Source organism: Fukomys damarensis, unplaced genomic scaffold (assembly GCF_012274545.1).
Source record: "Fukomys damarensis isolate Sample0158 unplaced genomic scaffold, DMR_v1.0_HiC HiC_scaffold_21, whole genome shotgun sequence".
In the NCBI taxonomy this organism is placed as follows: domain Eukaryota; kingdom Metazoa; phylum Chordata; class Mammalia; order Rodentia; family Bathyergidae; genus Fukomys; species Fukomys damarensis.
In genome coordinates, this window is record NW_022900933.1 from 17,711,883 (window position 1) to 17,738,881 (window position 26,999).

General features: G+C 47.7%; 1 protein-coding gene across 1 annotated transcript in view; it reads left to right on the top strand.

Moving 5' to 3' along the window:
- Flvcr2 (FLVCR heme transporter 2) overlaps window positions 1–26,999 on the top strand; it is a 55,309-nt gene that overhangs the window by 4,570 nt on the left and 23,740 nt on the right. Inside the window, exons 2-3 of the mRNA XM_010645539.2 lie at window positions 22,532–22,673; window positions 25,935–26,075. Coding sequence (XP_010643841.1) covers window positions 22,532–22,673; window positions 25,935–26,075 — 283 coding nt within the window. The remainder of the gene's footprint in view (window positions 1–22,531; window positions 22,674–25,934; window positions 26,076–26,999) is intronic.

The following is a 26,999-nucleotide window of genomic DNA, read 5'->3' on the forward strand; positions in this document are numbered from 1 at the left end:
AAAAAAAAAAAAAAAAATCTTAGCCCAAAGGCAGAGCAGTGATTCAAAACTGTTACTGAGGCTCTTCCCTTTTCTGGGTGAGCTCTGACCAGCTGTTCCCAGGTAGTAACAGCTTGGCATATTTTTAGCAACACTTGCAGCATTGTTTCAAGGGAAAATGATCTATGTGGGCTTTGAGTGACATGCACACATTGCTACTGCACAAGGGTTACAAGGAAGCCTGTGTGATAGCCTGAGAGCTTGGTAGCCCAGGCAGGACAAGACAGATGGAGGAGGTAGGAGAGATCTTTTTTTTTTTGTTTGTTTTTTTGAGACAGGGTCTCACTATGTAGTTGAGACTGACCTGGAACTCACTATGTAGCCCAGGCTGGTCTCGAACTCACAATGATCCTCCTGCCTCAGCCTCCTGAGTGCTTAAGATTACAGGCGTGTGCCACCACACCCCTAGGAGAGATTTTTTTTCAGCTTCAGACCATAGTACAGAGTGGGGAAGGAACCTCTCCAAGGACCCTACCACAGCTCACAGCACAATGTCACCCAGAAAAAAAGTAAGAGAGAACTGATTTGCTTTTGGAGGTAAAGAAAATACAGAAACCGTGTAGAACCCATCCTGGAAAAGTCCCAACTGGTTGTCTAAAGTAGCACTGGCCAATGAATGAATAAATTTATGTATTCATAAATAAATGAATTTGATACTAAAATAAAAGATGTTGGAGGGAGGAGAAAGGGGGAATTGAAATACATTATGTGCATGTATCAATTCCCTACAGTGAATGTAATCATTATGTACCGAAAACATGTGGCAATGAAAGTAAAAATGAAATGTGTTGGAGAAAATGGCTACTATGAAAAAAATAAAACAATGAATATTTATTTAAATAAAAAAACAAAAATTAAAAAAAAATAAAGTAGCACCGGCCAATAGAAATATAGTGCCAGCCACACATGCAAGCCAATATATATTTGAATATTAAAATTAAAAATATAAATGTTTTTAAAAATACAAGGGGGGCCAGGGATTTAGCTCAGTGGTGCTGTCTGCCTAGCAAATGCAAGGTCCTGAGTTCGATCCCCAGGATGGGGGCAGAGGGGGGGTTAGAACAAGGGAAATTTGTTTTAGTAATATATCTTATCTAACCCAATATGTTCAAAATATTATTCCAGCATGTTATCAGTGTGATAAAAATTACTAGTATGCTAGCTTGCAACCTTTGCATTGCTACATCTTTGGGAATTTGCAGATTGCCACGTTTCCTGCTCAGCCCTGAGTGGGTGGCTCCGTAGCCAGGTGGACATTCCGGTGTAGAGCAAGGAGGGTGATTCAGCAGAGCCAGTCAGTTTCTGGAAGATGAGGACGGGCTCCAGGAAAGGGACCCTTGAAGAGGCTGAGCCTGCTGGACCGGCTGATCATGGGTGTCACCCAGAAGGCTGAGATTCCAACACTGAGCTCAGCTCTGGTCGGCCCAGTCTTGTAAAATCACAGCCACTTGAGCATGTCGAAGTTCAGGCTTATCCTCCTTGACACTTCCAATGCCAGAGGCCTTTCAAGGTCTCAGTGACGTTTGGGGAGGAAAGCAGGTTCTTTTATTTGCATTCATTAGTGTCATTGCGATGGGACCCAAAGTGCCAACTCCCTTGACTGCTTTCTGGCCTCCCATTATACACTGGAAGGCGAATCGGCAGAGGCTGGGAGGCCCAGCCAAGGCTGGTAATGACCTCAAATGGAGTAGGTCCAGGACCATCTTCTCAAATGTTCCTGGGGACCCACTCCGGTGATATTAGTAAATTGGGATTAGGAAAGGTGACATTGGCGGGATGTGGTCCCATGAACATCAGAGCCCGTGTGTCTAAAGGCAGCAGCACTTCGCCTCCTACCAGATGATACACAAAGCAGGACCCAGAGTTGTTAGCTCTTGTGAGCAGGTGGCGCCAAGCTCAGAGGCTTGCAGTTCTGGAAGGAAACCAGCCTAGCATTCTGGGAAAGTGGCTGGTGATCCCCCTCACCCATGGAGCTCAGAGAACAAAAACAGACGCCTGGGCCCTCCCATGGGGTTCCTTGACCAATCCCGTAGGGCATATTTTCAGCTGGCTCCAGGGTGAGGCTGGTGACTGGTGCTTGGTTTGACAGCACCGGGACAGAGTGTGAGCATGCGTGAGGAGGGACTCTCCTGCTTGGAGCCCTGTTCTATCAGGGCTGATGTCTGGGCGGAAGCAGGGGGAACCGGGGCCACTCACTTCCTTCAGATTGAGGGGAGGGACTTGAAGACACACTGTTTGAACAATAAGACAGCCTCTGGAGGGTGATATCAGCAAGATGGAAGATTAGGATGCTCTTGGCTCTTGGTTTCCTACAGGAGCACTAAATAAACACCCATAATCTTGATCCCTTACAGAATACTGCAACAACTAGGAACTGGCTAAAATTCATTGTTCTAGAGGTTTTATCCAGCCTAATCTTCAGGACCTCTCCCCTTGCTGCTTGGAGATAGAGGGTAGGGCAGGAGGAAGTTCCTTCTTTCTAATCAACAGATCTTTCCTCCGCCTCAGTTTGAGACTATTGAGTGTCCTTAACTATAAGTCACTTCGTCAGCATAAACTCAGGTGTATTGGAAAGGGGCTTTTTAGGAACAACTCAAGACATTTCTGTTACTCAGGAAATTCCAAAGATTTGGGGGAGCTCTGCCAAGAATATGGACAAAGATTAAATAATGTTTTTATTGTAGGGCAGCTCCATGCAGTAGTCAGGGCTGTGGAAAATAGGAAATGGGGAAGTATTGTTCAGTGGTTACAGAGTTTCAGTTTGAGAAGATGAAAAAATTCTGGAGTTGGGTGGAAGTGATGATTGCACAATAATGTGAATGTGCTTCATGCTACTGAAACGTATAGTTAAAAATGGTTAAAATATTTTATTTTTTTATTTTTTTGAGAGTCACATACAGTTCAGGCTGGCTTTGAACTCACTCTACAGTCCAGGCTGGCCTCAAACTTGCAATGATCCTCCTCTGTTGGTTTCCCAAGTACTGGGTTACAGGCATTTTATACTGTGTACTTTTAACCATACCACAAAACACACACACACACACACACACACACTTCCAATTGGAACCATCACTAGACTGACAGAGCCTGAGCAAGTCCCCCAGAGAGCAGATGGGGACCTCAGCTCATCCTGCCTGGGGTAGGTCGTATGTCACTGAGTTTCAGGCTGGGTCAGTGAGAGGAGAGGGTATAGTGGCGCAGAACAGAAGGTATACACTCAGTGCAAGCTCTCAAGGAGTGCATTATGGTCTTGAGTTGGGAGTGCTCCTGTGGTCTTGCTGGGAGTACCTCGCTGCCTGATCTAGGGCAGGCATTCCTTCTGTCTGTCAAGCTACCCTTTGATGGCCCACGTTAGAATGCAAGCTATTTGCACACACTTGGAGTTTAGAGGTGCTGCCCACTCACTAGTGCTGCCTCCTCCCGTGCTGGAAGCAGAGCCCAGCACATTCACACCACACCACACCCTTTATTCTTTTTTTTTTTTTACTCAGTGGCTTGATGAATCACTAAGGTGCCCACACTAGGCTCAAATCTGTGATCCTCCTGCCTTAGCCTCCCAGAGTGTCCAGATTACAGGTGCGTGCTGCCATATCCAGCTTACTAGTGCTGGTTTTCAGAGGATAGAGGTCTGTGGGAGTAAAAGTGCAGACTCGATTTTCAGGTGGAAATCTTATCTTTAAGACTCTTGGGAGTTTTTTTGGAATGAAGTTCCAGAAAGGGGAAAGGGCATTTTAATCTTGGATAACTTCATGTGCTGAAGCTACAGTTTTCCCTAAAAGTACAATTTTATTGGTACACTTTTGATATACATAGTGATCACATTCATCGTAGGGAATTTTGACCTGTATGTGACATATCTTGATTCTTCTATTTTCCCTACTTCTCTCCCCTCCCTTCAACCCCTCTTCCCCTTCTTATTTACAAAAACTTTGTTTCCATTTTTCCTTCTAGTCTCTTTTATTCTTTCCCTTCTTTCCCTTTCCCTTGCCATCCCTTGTTCCCCTTCCCTTTTGAACATTTTCTTCCCATTTCCCAATATCTACTAGCCATTTTGGTCCTTACTTACTTTTTCAGTTTCTCAAACAAGAGAAACAATGGGATATTTACACATGCGTGATTTATTTCACTTAAGAGTATGGTCTCAGGGTGCATCCATTTACCTAGAAATGTTTCGAGCTTATCCTTCTTTATGGCAGAGTAAGCCATTGTATATATTAAAAAAAAAGCACATCTTCATTATCCATTTGTCAGTTGATGGGCATTTGGGCTGTTGCCAAAATTAGCTGTTACAAACTGTGCTGCTATGAACATGGGTGTGCACATATCACTGTTGTGTGATGCTTTTAACTTTCTTGGGAAGATACCAAGAAGAAGAATAGCTGTCAAATGGAACCTCTAGTTTTAGTTTTTTGAGGAATCTCCACAGTGTTTTTGTTTTGTTTTGTTTTGTTTTTTTCCTGTTACTGAGAAATCCAACTCAGGACGTCAGGCTTGTGAAGCAGGTGTGGCTAAATCCCCAGCTTATTCACACTGATTTCCATATTGGTTGTACCAATTAATAGTGGAGAAAGCTTCCTTTTCCCCCATAGTTTTGTCAGCATTTGTTATGGTTATTTCTTGATAATAATTTCTGGATAATAATCCATTCTTTCTGGAGTGAGATGGAATCTCAGTGTTCTTTTAATTTGCATTTCTCAAAAAAGTACAATTTTAAACACAAAAAATAAAAAGTGCAGTTTATTTTATTTTGATGTTTTAGACAGGGCTACATAGTGAGCTATGTAGCCCAGCCTGGCCTCGAACTCATGGTGATCATCCTGCCTCAGCCTCCCAAGTACTGGGACTATAGGCAAGTATCACCATGCCCTGCAAAAAGCACAATTTAAAATTCCAATTTTCCTCGTCTCTCTTCTACTTATCTCTGTGTCTTCCGTCCTATCCCAGGACCCGCCCGTCTCCTCCATCATCCTGGTCAGCCTGCCCTCTCTGAGGAAGGCATGCCCAGGACTGGTGCTTGCTGACCTTGGTTCCTGGTGGTTTGTGTATTCCCTGTCTTAGGCCTCACCTCCTCTCACTGCTAAGTGGGAAGCTGAGCAAAGAGCCAGAACCTAACTGATGGGAGCAGGGCTCTGCACTTGGCAGGTGCCTGAATTTGGATACACAAAGGAACAGGTTTCATTTCCTGAACAGGGATGAAGGTGACAGGTCAGCCGACTGACAGTTCAGATAGTTGGAGAAAGGAAAGGTCAGGCCTGGATTTTCTTCTCCACCCGACTCAGTCTTTTTCTTCTGCGGGAAGGAGCTATCGAGGGCTTGTTTACTGTGTGCATTGAACAGAACACTGCTCTGTTCCCATTGATGAGACCCGTAACTGTCCTAAATCTTGGCTGCTTCTGTGAGATGGAGATAATGCTGCCCACTGCGAAAGGTACAAGACACTATCTGAAGCCATTTAACTAGGGGACAAGAAGCACTAAATGAGGAACTCTGCTGGGACAGCATGACAAAGGTGGCTGCCCCTGTCATCTGGAGGCTCCTGATCTGGAAGGACAGGCAAACACCAAATCCGTCCTTGTGAGGCCACCTGTCAGGGAGCTGGGGGGGTCACAGGGGATGGGAGGCAGCTCTCCTGAGGAGGTGGCCCTTGAGCGGATTCTTAGGGAGGAGTGGCGTTGAGTGCAGAGCTGGGCTGCTCTTGGTGGCTTCCGGGTGCTTCACTAAGGAGGCCTGGGCCCTGCCAGAGTGACCCAAGCTGAAAGCGACACAGGGCTGGGAGATGGTGTTGTTTACCCCAAGTGTGCTCAGGGGAGCTGTGTTGATGAGACCCGGGCTCTCCTGCCTGCAGGGCAGATTATAAGGAGAAGGTGCTCAGGCTTACGAGGTGTACACAACTCCTTTCGCCACCTGGCTCTTGATCTCTCTCCAGCAGTGCTGTTGACGGGATGTCTTTCCCTTCTCTTCAGCTCCAGACACCAATGTCAGTCATCCCCAAGTGGCCTGAGGGGTGAAGGTGGGATCCCCATCGGGAATGGTGGAAAGCCGCTGGTGTGGTCAATGTTTCCTCTTTTCTGTATCCTCTTGTCTCCTGACCTAGCGCCTGCTCTCAAGCTTAACTCACCAGAGCACCTCACTTCCTCTGGTGTGCAGAACCAGGGGCCTTTTCTCTGGTGAGCCGTGCAGCGGGGAGAGCAGCCTACTGGCTCTGGCCACACTTTCTGCTGTCTGACCCGTCTTTGCTCAGCCTCTCATCCGCACACGGCTCAGGCGCTGGTGCCGAGTGGGAGGGGAGAGGGAGACGGCTGGCTGCAGCCAGCATCTTTCGGCAGAGGGGGCACAGGAGGTGAGGCTGGGTTTCACTTCCTCCCCAGCCTTTCTGGGGCTTAGGCTGTATGTCACCGCCTCGCCGTGGGGCAGGGTTCACTTTGGCTTCGTCTGCTTCTTTAGAGAGGAGGTGAACACAAGCCCCTGTCAGTTCCAGGAGCTGGCATGGTTCTTACAGTCCTGTGGGTTCCCGTAGCCAAGCAAGGTGGGGACTGCTCTACTGGCCTTTCTTCTTTCTCCTCTCCCCTCTTGCTGCTCCTGATTCTGGCGTGGCTTCACCCCAAATGATAGATTGGCATGGCTTCCGGGCCCTAGAAGCAGTCAGTCCCCAGGCACAAATCCATTTGCTGTGTGGATCTTTTCTGAAAAAGTAGAGAGTAAAGGACCATGAGTTACCCATGCTAAAACAGGCTGATCCCAGGGCCTGTTTGTTCAGGGGCAGTGGCTACCCCTTGAGCAATCCAGCCTCAGACCTTTGTCCTGGGTGTTCCGCTTGGTGCTGGTCATGTTTATAGAGCTACACATCTGAGCACAGTTATGGAACTGTTCTCTACTGAGGAGTTTGGCGGGAACACCTGCCTCTCTAGTGAATCCAGCCAGCAGCTGAGAAACACACACACACACACACACACACACACACACACACACACACACACACACACACGGGATTGAACCCAAGGCCTTTGCACTGAGCTAGATCGTTTTTATTATTTTTAATTTTGAGACAAGGTCTCACTAAATTGCCAAGGCTGTGTTTAAACTTGTGATCCTCCTACCTCAGCCTCCTAGAATATTGGAATTACAGGTTGTGTACCTCCACACCCAGGTCTAGATTTGTCCCCTGATATCTTTCCCTGAGGCTATGGAAACCATGGAGATACAGATCAGGGCAAGTATCTCAAACTTGGTTCATGACCCTCCAGCATCACAACCACATGGGTGTTCATTAAAACGCACATTCCTTCTGGGCCTGATGGTCCACAGCTGAGACAGGAGGATCTCCGCAAAGCCATCTGAAATACATAATGAGACCAGGTCTCAGAAAGAGAAAGAAAGGAAGAAAGAAAGAAGAAAGGAAGATTTAAAAAGAGGGAGAGAGAGGAAGGCAGAGAGGGAGAAAGGGAAGAAGGGAGAGGGGAAATTCCTACACATTAGGGCAGACCCAAGCAATGAGTCTCTTTAGGCTTGAACCCAGAAATGTGTGCTTTCGTTCTCCTCCAGGAGCTCCGATGCTGGTGGAAGCCGGAGATGTCCTGGTGTGGAAGTCAGGGAAGCTGGATGGGTTCTGGAGGACCCCCAGGGTGAGGAGGACGGAGGACAGTGGGAAGGGAGGAGAGTGACTGTCACCCAGCAGTCTCTCTGCCAGTAGCACTTTGCCCCATGGGCTTTTTCTCCTTCCCGTGGGAAGAGAATTCCAGTTGTTTACTGTGATCACCATTTAATAACACATTGGTTGTTGGTTGTGGCCTCAGGAAGAGAGGGGCTGGGTAGGGGGAAAGCAGCTTCCCCCAGGCCTCTCACTCTTCTTCCTCACCTTTCATGTACAGCCAGACCCCCCTGAGAAAATCCCCTCCCCTATTTCCTTGATTTCTCACCCCTTTGAAGTTGGGGCCTGGGAAGAACAGCAGGTGGCCAAGCCCCTCTTCCTCTGGGCTGCGAGGCTGGGGAGGGGCCTGGAAGACCCCTCCCTGGTTCTCTGGAGTCGCTTCTCTCCTGTGGCCCCTCACCAGCCCCAAGTGTCTGTGGCCCTGCCCGGTTCCCAGGAAAGAGCCACAGCCTCTGCTTTTTTTTTTTTTTAGTAAGGCGGGCCCTCCTTGCTGGTATTAGATTCTCTCAAGGCCATTGTGTGTGTGTGTGTGGGGGGGCTGTTGTGTTCTTGGGGCCTGGAAGATTATTTAGGGGCATCAGGAGGCCCTACCATCCTCTTCTCTCATGGGCTGCCCTCTGACTCACTGCCCAGCAAGAACTCCAGTGAGAGGGGCACGGTGCACCTGGCTCTGTGTGTGTGTGTGAGGACCCAGGCGGCCTGCAGACAGGTCCCAGAGCGCACAGTCCTCACTGCAAATGATCCCTCAACGCCTGGGTCATCTGGAGCCTCGGACCCTGGTTTTCTGGGATCTCAGCGAGTTTCCCTGGGAACCAAGCAGGGCTGGGGCTGAACATCACATCTTGATGTGGACCTTGACCCTGACTAGCACTGCGACCTCAATAGGCTGGCTAAACTCTGCTGTGAAATGGAAACACAGCCCCCCCCAGGGCTCTGCCACCAGGGCTCCCAGACACAGAAACCTCCTGCTGTCGGCCACCCCGCCTCTTCTTAAGTCCAGATAATAGTAATACGCTGGCTGTACAGTTGCCTTGAAAATGATGAAATGCACCCAGAGGTTGAACGTTGATTTCTAATGTCCTTTCTCCTTTTTGGTGGTACTGAGGATTTAACCTTTAGCCTTTGCTCTGATCTATGTCTTCAGCACTTTTTATTTTTTATTCTGAGACAAGGTCTCTACATTGACTAGGCTGGGCTAGAATTTGTGATCCATCTGCTTCAGCTCCCCAGGTAGCTGGGATTACAGAAGTGTGAGCCACCTTACCAGCTTAGTGTCCTTTGCTGGTTGGTGTGGTTTGGTTTGCTTTGGCTTGGCTTGTTGTTTTGGACTCCACTTGGATGCGGATACTTGGTCAGGCTGGCCTTGAACTTGAAGTGATCCTCCTGTCTCATCCTCCTACCTCCTGGGATTATAGGTGTACACCATCAAGCCTGGCTTAGTGTCCTTTCCTGTACTAAAAAAAAAAAAAAAAAAAAAAAAAAAAAAAAAAAAAAAAAAAAAAAAAAAAAAAAAAAAAAAAAAAAAAAAAAAAAAAAAAAAAAAAAAAAAAAAAAAAAAAAAAAGTACAGGAAGACTCTAGGTTTGCCCTTGGACAGGAAATGGAAGGGCTTCTCTGAACATATGTCTTGTCCTGTATCGAGAAGTGTGCCCTTGGATTAAGGGCCACACCCTCCATTTAGAGGGCTCAGCACCCAGCTTTGTAGTCAGCTGCTTGTTGAGAATAAACTGTGCTCATTCTGGTTATAGAAGCCCCTCTGGGTTCCAGAGCAGCCCTTTCATCAGTACACAGAGGAGGCAGTGCTTGATCCTTTTGCACTGAGCGATTCTGCGGCTCTGGGAGTCCTGTGGAGCATTCTGGGGCCTTCTGATTCCAAGAAACTCACAGCTGACTGCAGAAGGGCCTTGGTGAGACGCAGCTGTTATGTCTGCAGGCGTCAAGGGTGGCGCCTCCTTCCTGGGCAGGACATGGGGGAGCTATCACCCTCTGGAGACCGGGTGAGAGGGAAGTTTCACCTTGGGGCTAGGGGTGCTCTGGCCTTTGGATGTTTCCTCCTGGCTCCTCACAGTTAGGAAGAGGCAGTGCTGAGTGGCAGTGGATGCGGATTGATGGGCCAGGCAAGACCGCTCTGCAGAGTTCCCCTCTCTCCATTGTCCATCCTGGGTGCAGCTGAGAGTCCCTGCTTCACGCCGGACTGAAAGAAACCAGCGCCTGCCAAGGGCCACTCCACACACTGACAGAGCTCCTGTGAGAGGTCTGTATTAAGGAGCCGAGGTGGCATGGTGGCCCACTCAGCAGAACGCGAGAGAGAGAGAGAGAGAGAGAGAGAGAGAGAGAGAGAAAATGGGAAGGGGCTTGGTTATACATTGGCTGACTGGTGCAGGTGGGTCACGAGGCAGCGTCAGCCACTCTTGGTCATTTATTTTCTATGCAGACAAGCCTTGTTTGTGTGCTGGTCTCAGACCGGTGACTCGTGAAGTAGAAAGTGGAAACTAAGGTGAAGAAGGAAGTAATTTATCGGAATGGCAGCAGCCATTCCAAGGCACTTACCTCGCGCTGATGCCTGCTCTCAGCCGTCCTCAACGCCGAGCCTCCTTTTGAGGGCTGGATGCCCCCTTGAATTAGTTCGCATGGTAAACTCTGCAAAGCGTCGGCCCAGGTCTCCACGGGCAGTGACAATGACACCTGCTCTCTTCTGACCTTGAACCCTGTTTGTCCCAGATTATGACCCTATGTCTACCCAATATGTGACCGATGATTGCTGGTGGGTGAAGGTCTTGTCCCTTTGTCTTGTCATACTTGTTTTTTTGAGACCGAACGTCTTGGCTTTCACTTTTTGAATGAACACTGAGTGCCTGCTGTGTGCCAAGCAGTCTAAGCATTGGAGACAGGACTGTGAGCGGGAGAGAGAAGGTCCCTGCTCACGGAGAGTTCACACTTGAGGGAGGCGAGGTCAGACTATGCACCAGCCACTGAAGGAGTGAGCGGTGCTGACAATTTCAGGGCAGGTAGGAAGGGAGGTGGCTTCAGAGCAGGACACTGGAGAAGTTTTTGTTTAAGGAGGGTCCTGAGTACTCCTTAAATAACAAGACCAGGGCTGATGGTGCTGCTGCTCTCTTGGGTTGGTGTTAGCCCAGGGTGACTACTGGTTTTCTTGGTGTAAGATTTAGGTTTCCCATTCTTCCTAGTTTTTGCCCTGGGGTCATGAGGCAGGATTAGTTAATTTGGGAATCAGCTTAGAAAAGAGCTATACAAAAAGGAAGAAAAGATCTAAAGGTGAGGGGAATTGGGAGGGGTAGGGGAAAGGTAAGAAGGGAGAAGAAAAAATATGAGAAAAGGAAAAAAAACAGAAACAAAGTCTTTATAAATAGGGAAGGGTGGAGGGGGTGAAGGGAGGGCAGGGGAATAGGAAAAAATTAAGAACCAAAATACGTCACGTAGAGGTACAAGATCCCAATAATGGGTGTAACTGTATTGTATACCTAAACTGTACCAATAAAAAAATATAAAAACATAATAAAATAAAATTTCAATAGGAAACATAAAGAAAAAGGAAGAAAGGAAAGAGAAAGAAAAGAGCTATAGAGGGCCCACCCTATGTATTTCGGGAGGTGCACACCCAAGTCAAGAGGAACTGGGTCATGTTCACTGCAGCCCATGAAGCAGCAGTTGGAGATCCACCACTGAAAATAGGAGTGAGTGGGAGGGTCTCCCCAGGAAGAGCCATCCCTGTAGAAGAAGCCTGGGAGGATTAGCAACATCCACTGTCACGAAAACACCACTTTAGGACTGACCTCATGCTGCCTCGCAGACAAAGGAAACAGTCCTTCCCCTTTGTTCTTTTATCAGTCAAAGGTCAGAGAGTGAGACACTGGGCATGGTGGTGCATGTCTGTAATCCTATCACTCAGGAGGCTGAGGCAGGAGGATCACTGTGAGTTCAAGGCTAACCCGGACCACAAAGCATGACTTGTCTCAAAAAAAACAAAAATAAAACAAAGGAACAAACAAAAAAGGTCCGGGGTGCGGGGGGGTACTGGGAAGTGATAAAGCTGAATGAGGCCAAACCATATAGGCCCAGAGGATCCATCCACTGGCTGCTGAGTACCCGCATTTCAGGACGGAGGTGGTGGAAACTGCCAAGCTATTTGAATGGAGCTTTGCATATCGCCTCCTGTGAAGGTGGGAAATGTGGAGCAAGGCTCGCATGACACAGCCCTGACTGGCTGGGTGGTTCAAACGACACAGACTTATTTTTCCTCTTTCCTGGCTGAGTCACGGGAAAGGTCCGTGAGTCTGTGGCTTTGGCTGTCTGCAGTCGGCCAGAGGGACCTTTGAGTGTTGAGGCCACAGTGATTTGTGTCCTTGTGAACTGGAAGGCTTCCTTGTTGCTCCCAGGGGAGACCTGGGCTGACCCTCTGTGGAGCTCACCATGAGAACTATTTCAAGGGGGTACCGATCCTTAAAAGGAGGGCTGTGTGCACAAGAATGCTCCAGCGTTGAGGATGACTGAAAGCAGGCATACACATTGGGCTCAGCTAAGAAAGAAAAGCCTCTCTCTGTCTCTTTCTTCCTCTCATTTTTTTGAGACATGGTCTACTATATAGTTGAGGAACTCACTCTGTAGCCCAGGCTGCCCTCAAACTTCGCAGTGATCCTGCTGCCTCAGCCTCCCGTGTGCTGGGATTACAGGTATGTGCCACCACGCTTGGATGAGCACCTCTTTTATGATCAGGAAAGTTTCCCTGTAGAACTCAGATCCTGCCCTAGGGTTAGCATTTCTGTTACAGCCTAGGGTAGGTATCTTCATTCTTTCGCTGTCTTGTACCCTCAGAGACAAGGAAGAAACTCAGCATTAAGGCCAGCGGTATCTTAGCTAGATGATAAGCTTGGTGAGAGTATGCCCCTTATTTGCCTCTGTGTCTCCTTCCTCTTCAGTAGGGCACTTGGTATGCAGTAGGTGCTCATTAAATACTGTGTAGGTTCGAGGGTAGGAAGTTGATCAGCCTGCCTTTCAGTAATCTGCATGCCTCATCCTGGGAAGCCCCAAATGTGAGATCATCCGTGTCAGGGCTTCTTTGTGTTCTCCTTCCTCACCTCTGCCTTCTTTGATGGCAGTCTTACAATGCAGCAGCCTGCTGACTCGTTCACTGTGCAGGACACTGGAAATAGAGGAGTTGGGTTTGAGTTGTACAGGCCCAAGTGCTTTCTTTATTCAGGAAATGTTTCCCAAGTACCCTCTCTGCTCTTGCTATTGCATCAAACATGATGAGGGGAGAGGTCACACAAGGAAACGTTCACTGGCGTCCTGTTGTCAAAGTGCCGACAGTCTAGTGGAGGAGAGAACACCCTCTGTGAAAAGAAAAACAAACTGCCTTTCCACAGAGTGTGGCTGCTTGGTAAAGACACCTCTCACCTTGCTTCCTCCAACCGCTAGACATGGAGGCCCCGTGAGCTACAGAATTGAGCTCATACACCTGGAGGGATGGCCGGTTTTCAAGGGAATCACTTCTCTGTGGCATTTACCTTGTCAGTCAAGGGCTTTGGAGTGAGATAACCGTGGCTTTGAATCTCATTTCAGCCATTAGAAGCTGGGTGACCTTGGGCAAATTACAGGTATTTCCTTGTCTGTGGAAAACTGCAGATGCTGTTGCTGACTTCAGGAAGTGGTAGTGAGGGCTTCAGTGAAATGCCACGTGGAAGGCCCTCTAGCACACTGCCTAGCACGCAGTAGGTGCTCAGTGCATACTGGTTTCTCCCTCCCCGTCTGAATCACAGTTAAGACCAGAGCATTTAGCCCAAAGGGGAAGAGCACAGACTCCAGTGCAGGTGGTCTGAGCTTGAAGTTCAGCCTCACCACTTACTCTGAGGTGATCTTGGCAAGTTACTTCAGCACCAGTTTCCTCCATTTTGCAGTAGGAGTTGGGCCATGGCTGTCACACAGTGAGCGCCGTGCATCAGCGATCATGACTATAATGGTTGCCCCAATCCATGATTACAGGAGCTCCTAATTACAGGAGCTGCTGCCATCTGCTTTTCCCTAATCTCTTTCCTCCCGAGTGGCTGAGGAATCCTGGGAGCACGAAGGCAATCTGAGCGACCTGCGTAATCGTGGCAGACCTGTGACTGGGGAGGGGCTTCTGAGAAAGTCTGGAATTGCGTGGCTGTGTGACCGTGCTTCCTCGATGCTTAGGGACCCAGGCTTAGCTCTGAAATCTGTGAATCCCCTAGTAAGTGATTTCCCACCTCAGTGGGATCATTTTTGTTTTTGAATGCCTGCCGCTTCCTTCATCCCCAGTCAGCCTCTTCAAAGGAAGCCAAGGGCTTGGATTTGGGAGTTTCATAAACACAGTCCCCTGAGCAGGCTGTGCATCGCTTTCCCACTTGCTGTGGGCCAGCGTTCCTGGGGGACTGGGCCGTGGCCTTGTGATGCAGCTCAGTTCTTCAGTGCCTCGGTGCCCCAGCAGCCACATCCATAGACTCAGGGCTCCCTTTTGCAAGCACCTTCATTCTAATCTGGTCCCGTGCATTTGGGTCCTGGAGGCCCTGTTTGGACGGATGTGAACATCTTAGTGACACTAGCCACCGGACTCCAGAGTTATGCGTTGGGGTGTGCAGACTTGCCCAAATCGTGCCATCTTTGCAGCATTTCAGGGCACGCATAGAGGCAGGGAGTGTGGACATCACCTCCCAGTAATTCCCCAGGTGCACTTGGTCCCTGGAGACAAAGCTTCAGTGGTGGTCGTGCTGTCCATGTCTGACACACGCCACAGGGTGTGTGATGTGGAGTGAAACTAGCCGTCCTGTATTTTAGCACATTCCAAAAGCCATAAATGCTGTACCTACTTATGAGACCATTCATATAGTAACATTTCCTGCATTTATCTGTGCATCCTAAGCTTCCCTCAGCTGTCCGCTCTGAGCTCGGCTTTAGATTAACACGATCATCGCGAGTGAGCACGGAGAGCTGTAGAGCATTTACCTCAGCAGGCACAGCATCCTGGGAGGGGGCATCAGGCTGCGTACTTGACCCTGGCTCACCTGGGCTCATGGGCATTGCACAAACTGAGGTGTGGAAATCTACACTGAATCTCAGCTTATTGTATGTGACTCTGATGTTAGGAGGACCCTGAAGCATGCTTATTAAAATAGCAAACTTTCCCTGAGAACCTTGCCAAGTTTTCAGTTTCTAAGCACATCTTTCCACTGGACTCACACGACCAGTGTCGGTGGAAGTGACATTCTCCTGGCATGCCCGACAACTGCAGCTCCCTCGTTCAACAGCACCTATTATTGATTGAGCAAACACCCGTCCGTTTTACCAGGAACCGGACTAGTGTCCGAAAGGTGGCTAAAAACCAAAGGCCCAGAGGAAGGTAGAACAAGGGATCCCACTCCGAGGAGAATCAAGGAAGGCTCTGGGAAGACATTGCCACTGACTGAGAGTAAAGAACGGGAGAGCTTGGGATAAAGGTACAGTGGACCCTTGACTCACAAACTCAGTTCACTCGTGAGGGCTGGTTGTAACTCAAATGGGTCAGTTGAGCCTCAGACTTCCACTACACGGCCTTCAAAATCTCTCTCCTTTACACAGGCAGATCCAGTGTCCTTAGAGAGACATTGGACCAGGATTTTTCAGTTAACCCCACAGAGGAAAGAATGTTGTAATGTTCCTTCCAGAACTCTTGAAGGGTTAAATCTGTATCTGAGACTACCTGAAAGGACAAGCGCCCAGCATTTGGGTCATAACTCAAGACTTTGTTCATAAGTTAAAACTAAAATTCTGGTTGTAACCCAAGTTGTTCATATGTCAGGCCAGTCCTAACTCAAGGGCCGACCGTACAGACAAAAGGATGGAACAGTTGGAATTGTGATTTGTCTGGTTGGAGTACTGGGGAGCCATAGGGACCTTAGAGGAGGTGGGACTGGAAAGATAGGTTGAACGTGGTGATGAAAGTTCGGAGCTGCAGGTTGAGGGCTTTGGACTTCCCTCCTGCTTCTGAGGACTGACTTCCGAAGGACTTTGCGCAGGGATGGTATGACCAGGGCAGCACTGAGGAGCATTAGCTTACACAGGCCCATTGGAACAGATTTGCATTTTCCTGGGAGGAAGGCAGAAAGGCCTGAAGGGAGAGAGACAAATGTGGAGGGGACTTAGGATGGCTTGGGAGGATGTGGGGAGGACAGGGTCTGGAATGATTACAGGAATTGAAGAGGAGCAGGCAGAAGGAGCTGAGGAAGAGGAGAACCAGGGCCAGGTAGCTTGTAGGACAGCTGTAAATAAACCAAGCACGTCTGGGGGTGTGCTGTGGCCACTGCTGTGTGACAGTGTGAAGAGGACAGCAGGCTTGCACAGAGAGCTGAGCCCCGGCCTGATAAGCCACATATCATCTTCGTTGTGTGGAAGAGCAGTCTCGGAGAGGTGAATAAACTCCAAGGGCGAGGCCTCTCATAACTGATAGTCACTTCCTAACCGATAGAGCTGGGATTTGCACCGGAGTCTTTCCGGCCCTAGAGTGTGATCAATGAACTGGTGTGATGGCACCAGATGAGCACTGGGGTAGGAAAGAGGAGAGGAGAGTGTTTCACTGAGACAGGAACACAGCAGGGTGAGGGCTGTTCACAGAGCAAGGCGCGGATTCAGCTGTAAGGAGGCCAACTTTGCAAACAGCCTTTAAGCCAAAGGGCTCTGCTTCAAGTGAGAACCTTTTGTCGAGGTTGTTGTCTCTCAACAAGAAGAGCAAGGTCCACCTTGCCCATGGCCTGGGTCAGGGTAAGATGTCTGGGACCCTAACAGAGGGCATGGTTCATTTCCTGTTCCATTAGGACTGATGCCATTGCTGGTGCATTGACACAGAGCTCCCGGCCTGTTGTGAAAGCTTTAGGTGCTTCCTTTGATGGCCCGGCCATCTCTGACCTAGTGACCACCAGCATTTGGGAAGGCAGCTTTGTTTCAGGGTTCTTGTTGAGTTGTGAGTCACTTGGGGTTTTGCGGATGGGGGATGTGGTGGTGACCGTGGTTCTGGGTGTCTCTGAGCCAATACTGCACGTGTACTATGCTGTGTAATCAGCTGGGTGTGGGACTCTAACCCCGGATGCAGCCTTCTAAATTTTTTGCTTTTATTCTTGCTCTGCTAAATCCATGAGCCAGTGACAGGTGACAGGTCACACAGAGTACGGCTTCTTGTCAGCCAGAGCCCTCAGATCCTCAGACATGTTTGTAACTGTGATATTCGCCCTGGACATGTTAATGATTACTGACATGATCACAACATTTAGACATCGTGTTTGAGTTTGCAGAAAGGACAGAAAGAAAGTAGAAAGCGAAAGCTTGGTATTGTAGGCTGCTGGTCCAGCCCTTCATTCATCCTTTTTTTCTGTTGAACACCTGTTCTGGGGAGTGAAACTATAGCAAGCTCGCAAGCTCTGGACTTAGAATTGTTGAGTGTTGACACTTCAACTCTGCTACCTACACCTGTGTGATCTTGGGCAAGGTACTTAACCTTTCTGCACCTCAGGGCCACTGGTTCCTAAAATTGGGCCAATGTTAGACCCCTCTTTCTGGGGTTGTTGTGAAGATAGAGACAGTCTATGGACAGATCCACACATCTTCCTATGATGAGTATTAGTATATGCCACGTTCCACATCTAAGTGTGAGCTTATTCTGGTTGGAGAGGCAGATGTTAATTAAATAATTCTATAAATATACAATCGCCTCACAGGGATCTGGCCTCATGTAAGGGATTAGAGAAAGCTGAGGAAGTGTGGCTTCAGCTCAATACTGAAGGATGTTTGCATTTAGCAGGTGGAATAGGGCAGCAAGAGCATTCTGGTCCTGGCAGGGGAGCTTGTGCAAGCTTCCTGTGGTCCTCAGTTACAAGGGGGCTTCGAGAGCCAGGAGTGGTGATGCACATCTGTAATCCCAGCTCTGGAGAGGCTGAGACAGGAGCATTGCTGCGAGTTTGAGATCAGCCTAGGCTACATGGTGAATTCAAGGCATACCTGGAATTCATGGCAAGACTCTGTTTCAAAAACAAAACAAAACAAACAACCACAAACAAAATGCAGCGGAGGATTTGGATGAAAAACAGAGTCCCACCGAGCATGTTGATGACCAGGAGGAGACCAGCAGTCAGACCCCCATGTGCAGTGCTCAGTGGGCCAAGTTTAGATCTTTACCCCTGTTCTGAAAGCACAGGGAAGTTGCTGCGGGGTCCTAAGCAGGGGAGAGATGTGATCTAGTCATATTTCCCGAAGATCACCGGCTGCCGTAGAATGGCTAGGATCAGAGCCGCGTGGACTCCATTAGGAATCTTGAGCCATGCTTTTTGGAGGATCTTGTCCACAAGACCTCCTTGATGGGTGGTGGGAATCCCCTCTTTGTGGAAATATAGGCACTCAGGACCGTCCCACCTGAGGGATGGCAGTGGGAAACACCCAGCTTGAAAGCAATTTTTAGGAAGTTCTGGAAGAGTTAATACTTTGTTTTGCCTTTTTGTTTGTTTGTTTGGTAGTTGAGACTAACCTAGAACTCATTATGTAGCCCAGGCTGTTCTTGAACTCACAGCGATCCTCCTGCCTCAGCCTCCTGAAGGAGTTAATACTTTGACTTGCCTTGACTATAAATGTTTTGTTTTGCCTGTGACTTTTTATTTTATTAATTAAAAAAAAATTTTTTGGTACCAGGGATCAAACTTGGGACCTTGTGCTTGTGAGGCAGGCAGCAGAATCACTGAACTAAATCCCTGGCCCCATGACTTTTTATTTTGTTGGGGATGATAAAATGAGAAGTACACAAGTAAGTCAGACCTGGTTTGTAGTGACTGAATCACTTACATTCCTCACCTGGGTCTGGGTTTTTCTGCACGCATAGGAAAGACGCCACCTCCGCTCTCCAAGGACAGCACTGTCCACCTCTTTGAATTCATTTTTCATGGACTTGAGGCCAGGGCCATTTTGACCCCAGAAGTATCTATTAAACTTTGCCTGGCTCTTTCATAAAGTTACTGGAGTTAAACTAAAAGATAAAGTGTATTAGATATCCAGTGCCTAGCAGATGCTCAAGAAATGATAGGCAGTCCTGCTGCTGGTACACATATACATGTTTTTTTTTGCCACTGTGAGTAAAATGTGATTTGTGGTAAAAGCCTGGACCCTAATAGGCCCACCTGTGGGATAGTCTAAGCTATGTAGACCAGGTTTTCTACCAGCTTCATCTGTCCATTTGTTCATTAGCCTGCTCACCCATCTACCCATCTACCCAACCATCCAAACATTCAAACAGGCCTAGGAACTAGCACCTGTAAATAGAGCTGTGAACTCACTGAACATTGCTGTCCAGATGCAGGGGAAATATGTTATTAAGAACAAAAGAGCCAGGCATGGTGGTGCATGCCTGAAATCCCAGCACTCAGGAGGCTGAGGCAGGAGGATTGCTGCAAGTTCAAGGTCAGCCCAGGCTGCATAATGAGTTCAATGCCAGCTTGCACTACATTGAGAGATCCTGTCTCAAAAAACTGAAACAAAAAAAAAAAAAAAGGAGAGAAGAAGTAGCTATTTACAGTGCAATCCCTGTATTTTGATTTGCCACATAGAGCATGAAAGAACCTCAAAACCAGATTTCTCCTTGCAAAAGCCCTTCTGTGACAGTGCCACCATCCAGCCAAGGTTATTGTGGGTCCTGGGCCCTCAGCTTCATCCTGGTGGCTGGAGTCATTTCTATACCATGAGAAACAGCAGGTGCTCAGATGTAGGGTATAGACAGAGGGAGGGGAGCCCAACCCTGAGACATCAGGTGTGACCTGTGGCACCAGAGGATTAATTGATCAAGGTGGCAGGATACTGGGGGCCAGGTGAAGGTCTCAGGGTTTTTATCTTCCCTCTGGAAATGAGAGATTTGCAGAATCTTGGATGCTGTCAGTATAACATTCCCTCATTCTATTAGGACCCTCTAAGAGTCTAACTTCCAGATCTCCAACTCCAGTGTACTTAGAAGCCCTTTGAAGCTATGAATAAGATTGCAGTTGCCCCTCTGTCTATGGTTAGTTTTTACCACAAACTCTAGCAAATGAGCAGTTAGTATTGGAAGCTTCACAGCTCCCAACTTCACAACTCACCTGGCCAAAGGTACAGCGTCAGGATAATAAAAGACAAGACCTTAATGCATACATGCAGGGGCCCAGGATGGTCAGAGCTCTTACAAGGCTAAGGCACTGTGTCCTAGAACTTGCCATTATTTATTGAACACTCAGTTTCTGGATGGGGCAAGGTGCAATGCTGGGAACAGTGCAGTGGGGAGCACTGATGGTAGCGACAAGGGAACCAGACACTGTAGCAGGAACAGACCAATGATTAATGGAAAATTCATTTTTCCTCATAGATTAATTTCTGCCTCTACAGAAGTTTTATGTATGAGTCATGCTGCCCTTAGCTGCACTATTGTCTTTCCATCCAAGATGTCTCAGTGTCACAGATTATTGAGACCTCGCTTGTGACCAGTGGCATGAGAGTTGTTCCTTTCCCACACACCGACTGCTGGCTCTTCTCAGACTCTGTGTGTGTGTGTGTGTGTGTGTGTGTGTGTGTGTGTGTGTGTGCGTGCACCCCGCCTGCGCTCTTCTGAGTCTGTGTGTGTGTGTGTGTGTGTGTGTGTGTGTGTGTATGTGTGTGCGTGCATGCGTGTGTGAGTACCACGGATCAAACTCAGGACTTTGCTCTTTCTCCCTGGCCCTCTTCTCAGATTTTTAATATGAAAATCCACTTTATAAATCTGCAGCTTGCTCATGGTGGTCTCCCATCAGTTAAGAAGCTGTATTTAGTTTGGTGTGGTGGGGTGCACCTATAATCCTGCACGCAGAAGGCTGATGCAGGAGGATTGCCATGAGTTTGAGGCTGCCCTAAACCACACAGTAAGTTTTAGGCCAGCCTGGGCTACCTACATAGTGAGACTTTGTCTAAAAAACAGAAAGTTGGACTTGACTCAGAAATATCTGTGATTGAAGAACAGATGACACTCCAGGGACATTCACCTGTCCCCGTCTGGACTTTTCTCAGGGTTTGATGCCAGGCAAGTGGACAAGGCACTGGCCAGAAGATCAGATTTCTCTCTTGAACTCTGCCAGAACCATGGGCAGACTTGGCCAAGTTCCTTAACTTCTGGCACTTAGCTTAACCTCACGTAGCCAACACTCTGTGATCCCCTGTCAAGTTGTAACAGAAGATTACAAATAGACGTTCTCTCATTTACCGCAAAGACAACCATTTTTGTTACCTTTTGTATTTTAGGTTTAAATCACCCCTCCCGTGCTAAATTAAAAACTCTTTGAAGCAGGATCCCAGCCTTGTACCTGTACATCTTGGTAGCTCCTAGAATATGCAGCAGGATACTTTCCACACAGCAGTACTTTGCAGCTGTGTTTGCTTTCTTGATCATACACTGAGGAGGGAGCCCCATATGCAGCTATTGATGACCAACAGCTGCTGGTGGCCACCCAGGTAGCAGTGACTGACAGATGGGGCGATCAGCAAGCTGGCTCCCAATCCATGTGCTGCATCTCAGTGTGAAAGCTACCTGCTTCTCTACCTGCAGTTATTCTCTGGTGCCTCAAAGGAAGAGTGGGACTTTAGGAAGAAGGGCTGACTCGTGTTCCTGCATGGCTGGGGTTGGAAGCCTGCCTGCAGTCACAGCTGTTTTCTAATTTCTGCCTTCATATTGTGGATGGCAGTGGGTGTTGCATCATAACCGGTTACTTCTGAGTCAAAGTACTTCTGACCTGAATCACCAGGTTATGGTATCTGCCTGGTCACTGGAGTTTGGACTCCAGCTCTGATATTTGGTGGTGGTGGTGGTAGTGGGGTGTGAGTGTGTGTGCGTGCATGCATAGCTATTTTGTATTTGTGTGTGCCTTGACACTCCAGATGCTTTGAAGTTGCTAAATTATTCACACAAAGTACTGAAGCTTTCATTTTTGTCAATGTGGTAACGACTTCAGGCTCCCAGCTCTTACTGAATGCAAATTCTTATGGTGGTAGGAAGCGGAACTTTCCCAGCTTATCTCTCAGCTCCAGGTTAACAGATTGACTACAACTAAAAATTTAAGTGGCACAAGAAAAAAAAAATCAATGTTATTGTACTGTGTGCCCCAGAGATGGGAGCATAGAAACCATTGTGCATGTGGTGCAGTTAGAGAAGAGCCAGGTACAATTTTTTTCCATGGAGAGTAAGAGTCAGAAGTACTCACAATGAGAAGAGTCACATTCTCAGCTTGAGGAGATATTTCCCTGGTGTCTTAAAGTAGGGAAATAATCCCTCCCTGGGATTTAGAAAAGACTGGAAGTTGGGAACTACCTTCCTTCCTTCCTTCCTTCCTTCCTTCCTTCCTTCCTTCCTGCCTTCCTTCCTTCCTTCCTTTTTCTTTCTTTCTTTCTTTCTTTCTTTCTTTCTTTCTTTCTTTCTTTCTTTCTTTCTTTCTTTCTTTCTTTCTTTCTTTCTTTCTTTCTTTCTCTCTCTCTTTCTTTCCCTTCCCTTCCCCTTCCCCTTCCCCTTCCTTCCTTCCTTTGTTTCTTCCTTTCTTTTTTGGTACTCGGTATCAAACTCACTTGCCAGGCAGGTGCTGTGCCACTGAGCTAAATCCCTGGCCCTGGAATTATGATTCTTCTTCTTCTTCTTTTTTTTTTTTTTGGACCGGGGATTGAACTCGGGTCCTTGTGCTTGCAAGGCAGGCCACCAAACCGCTGAGCTAAATCCCCGGCCCTAGGAATTATGATTCTTATTAGGAGTCTTCTTCAAGTTGTGCCATCACTCTGTGGCCATTGGTAACTGATTGATTGTGTCTGTCTCCCATAGCTTGGGATTGCAGTTGGGTTCTTGGTCCCTCCTGTTTTGGTACCCAATGTCGACGATCAGGACAAGCTTGCCTACCACATCAGCATCATGTTCTTCATCATAGGAGGTGTGGCCACTCTCCTCTTCATCCTGGTCATCATAGGTAAGGTCACCAGGAGACTGAGAGGTGGGCAGGGAGGTTCTTCTCCTTTGGTGGGATCCTTGGGAACATGGCCCTACAATGCCATGGACTTTTACAGAAACCGGAGCCCAGGCTTCCTAGGATCTTCAGCGTTTTAGCCTGTGACTTTCCCCCAGTAAAGTGCTAGCTGCATTTTGTCAGCAGCTCAGTAAAGGTTTAACTGTAATTAAATTCTGCTTCACCAGAACTGGGGAGAGTGTTGGTCCCTTTAATGGATCCCCAGTGAGGTCCCCCAGCATCACAGAACTGTGCTAAGAATACCTGATCATATCTAGTCCTCAACAAATCCATAAGTGAACCACCATATTAGCCCTAATCACAAAGAAAAATGAGACTTAAAAGAAGTGATTAAAGTTATTCAAGACTAGACAGATAGATTAGACAATCTTATTCAAGATTAGTGAGTGGCAGACTGGATTCAAATGTAAGTTTGTCTAATCCCATACTCTAAATTTCTAAAAGAAGAACAGAAAGGTATCTATAAACACAAATAGTATCAGAGATTAAACAGAATACTCAGAGACAACATGTCCCAGATGCTTTTTAAAAGAATTATAAATAATACCTGCTTGTCTTAGATACCTTTCACATTACTGAGACAAAATACCTGATACTCAAAGGAGGAAAAGTTTATTGTAGCTCACAGTTAGCAGAGGTTTCATTTCATAGTTGGATAGCTTCAAGGCAGAGTGGCATGGAAGAGGGACATTGCAACAGTTCATGGTGGGCAGAAGGCAGCAAGGTAGCAAGCAGCCAGCAGCAAGCAATGACAGCAACCCTCTTTCTGTCATTTATATTCTATCCAGGCTACATGCCCTTAGGGTGGACAGCAGTCACATCTAGGGAAGGCCTTCTCATTATCCACACCCAGAGCTATGCCAAATCAATCAGAAGACTAATTTAGTAATCATACACCCTTAATCCCAGCACTGCATACTCTAGATCCAGCCATCTCTGAAAAGCCCCACCTATAATCACGAGGTTTGGGGGAGCACATCTAGACACAAGCCATAATACTGTTCATTATGGAAAAATCTAGAAAATACTGAAAAGTATAAGGAATGGCCATTAGTTTAGCCCTATACATGTTGATTGCAACCATCAGTCTCAGGTGACTGCTGTAACATTTTATATGTATGTACATCTAATCATGGAGGCATTTGATCAACAAAGCTTTGTATCTTCTGTTCTCACCTGAGTGATGTCATGTAGGTGTGGACAAATTCAGAAACAGCAAAGTAAAGGTTTTCATTTCAGTTAGTCTGCTGTCTAAAGGTTAACTAGTTTTTTCCTAATGCCTCAGAGTTCCATCTCTTGTGTTAAAGGTTTCGTTCTTGTCTGCTGGTCTTACCCCAGAGTCAAACAGTTCCGTAACTATGAACCCCATCTAACTGTTCTTCTTCTGTGGTTCCCTCCCTGGATCCAGGATAAGAAATGGCAGCCTGGTGCCTTTCAAAACTGGCAGAAGCCAAATGTGGTGGCACACGCCTGTAATCCCAGCACTCAAGAGTCTGAGGCAGGAGGATTTCTTCAAGTTTGAGGCCAGCCTGGGCTACATAGTGAGTTCAAGATCAGCCTAAACTATACAGTGAGACCCTATCTCAAAAAAATTAAAAATAATAAATAAACAAAATAAATAGTAATTAGCCAGCTCCAATTTTTTTTAATAGTAGATGAGGGAGGGCCTGGCCCTTTACAATGGAAAACCTGGAAGTTAGGACATTTCTTTTGTTTTGGCATTTTATTATCAAGCACAGATACTAGCTAATTGAGTAAAGAATGGAAAATCGTATCTTCCCTCTAGTTTGTGGACGCCAAATCTTTAAGACAACAGCTTCTGGTGCAGAGCTGGGACCTTGGCCTTGCTCTCTTTCCTGATGGAAGGGGAGGTGAACTGGCAGGACAATGGCGGAGGGGTTCCCCGTGGGTGGAAGTTCTGCAGGACTCTTTGCAGAGGAGGAGGAGGAGGAGGAGGAAGCAGCTCTGAAATTGGGCCTGGAGTGTTTTAGGGTGGAGGTCCCTTTGATCGGCTGAGAGGGTGACCCTCATTTGCAGAGCCTCCTCTCAAGGAGACGGCCTGCTACCCTTCAGGACCATCTCACGAGGCGTGGGACAGCCATATGCTGCTTTCTTAGCCTCAGTTCTGGGAGTGATTTAGCTGAATAACTAGTTAAACTGTCCTGCTCCCAGAATACTGAATGGCCCTCAGTGCATTGGAAATGATCACACCAGCTGCACTGAAACAGAGCTAAAAGGAGTGGTTTTCAGAATCCCTTCTCTAGCTCTTCAGAACAGTGTCGGCTTGGAGGAACCAGGCTTGTTCTTGTCTCCTTTGTGAGGCAGATATCCAGCACAAAGTTGATTTCAGCCTTCTAGGGGCCATTAAGAAAAAGCAATCGAAGGACCATGTGCTAAGCCCCAGAAAATGAGAAGAAGCTCCAGGAAAGGAGGCTTCCAAGTTCTAATGGAAGAATTGTAAGGGTCAGGGGAATGGATGTCTCTGGAGACCCCTGCAGTAGGTCCCAGCCTCCTGTGAGCCATCACAGCACCGGCTAAAGGTTAAAGAACAGATGGAAGGAGACTTATAGTGGAGCTGAGTCTTGGGTCCTGGTCAGTGCTGCTGATGGCAGCGAAGACAAAGGCCCCCAAGCACATCCAGTATTTACTGATTGCAATCGTGAGAAGGAATAGGGAGCTGGGGAGCTTGGAAGTCATCTAGTGAATCACTGTTGAACACCTGGCGTGATGGTGCCAGGCAGGGCTGTCAGGGAGTAGTAGGCACTGCTCATCTTGTTAGGGTAGAAGAAACCCATACTGGCACAATTAACAACCTACAAGGTCAGTGAGAAGCGACAATTCAGGGGAAAGGATTTTAATTGGGGTCATGCTGGTCTCAGCAGCGCATAATTCAGCAGGTCCCTGTCACCTCACAGACCAGGACTTAGGCTTCGGTGACAGCCACTAGCAAAGGAGCAGTGCTGGCCCCACTCTGTCAGCTGACATGCCCGTTTCAGTCACGCAGGGCTTCCATCCGACTCCTGGTATAAAACAGTTCCTGGATTAGGGAAGGCAAGAAGCGCGTGCTAGCACTGGGCAGGGATGTCTGCTACAAAGAAGGAGCACTTGCTTTGGCGTCTTAGCTCCTTCTGAGGTGATGGAGCCGTAGGCTGGATGGAGTGGGACCACAGGACTTCTCAGTTACCTCCGTTTCTTTCCCTTCAGTGTTCAAGGAGAAGCCAAAACATCCCCCTAGCAGGGCCCAGTCCCTAAGCTATGCATTGGCATCCACTGATGCTTCGTACTTCAGTTCCATCGTCCGGCTCTTCAAAAACCTCAACTTTGTGCTGCTTGTCATCACCTATGGTAAGGAGCAGAGGTGCCCTAGCGCGCTCCGGAACTGGGAACAGGAAATGCCCAGCCTGGTGTATCTCTGCGTCTTCCTCTTCCCAAATCCCATGTGTGTAGGTGAGGTTGTTCAGGCCGTCAGAGGCCACCTTTGCCTAGGGGCCTTTGTAAAGCCCGCCCTGCAGTCTGCCTTCCCGTGTCGGGTTATCTGACCAGTGCTAGTCAGTCCTCCATATCCATCCTCGTGTCTCCCTGTGATCTTTCCTCTCCTCCTTACTGTGCTATTACTTGAATGTCCTAATATTTACCATTAAAAAACAAAACATTTCTGGCCTCCGCCACTAGACTGAACTCCGGTAGTGGCGTTTTTGCTTGTGTAATACCCTGCGGGGGCCAGCCTGAAGCAAATACTCTAGTAGTGATGGAAGAATGAAGGAACAAACAGATGGACAGACACACGTCGAATGTCACCATCTGAGTCGCTCTCTTCCAGTCCTCCTCCGCTTGTAACAGTGATGCCCTGTCTTTTGCCTAAATGCAAAACACATCCTCCTTTCCTTTCATTTCATTTTCTTAACCTTTGGCAAGAGAAATTTGCATGCTTACTCTGCTGTATTAGCTTGCTTTGCTAGTAGGATGTTTTCTGCATCTTCTTTCCAACTTTTTTCTTTTTCTTTTTTCAGTATTAGAGATTGAACCCTTTGCACTGAGACACATCCCCAACCCATTTTTCTGTCTTTTAAATTTTGAGACAGAGCCTTGCTAAATTGCCTGGGTTGGAATCAAATTTGCAATCCTCCTGCCTCAGCCTCTGGAGTGCTAGGATTACAGGTGTGTGCCACCACTCTGGGCTTCCAACCTTTAATAAGACAGTAGCATAAGAGAATGGCAAGATCAGAGTGCCCTGCATGGCATTCCGTTACAGCAAACCTGTCCTTTAGG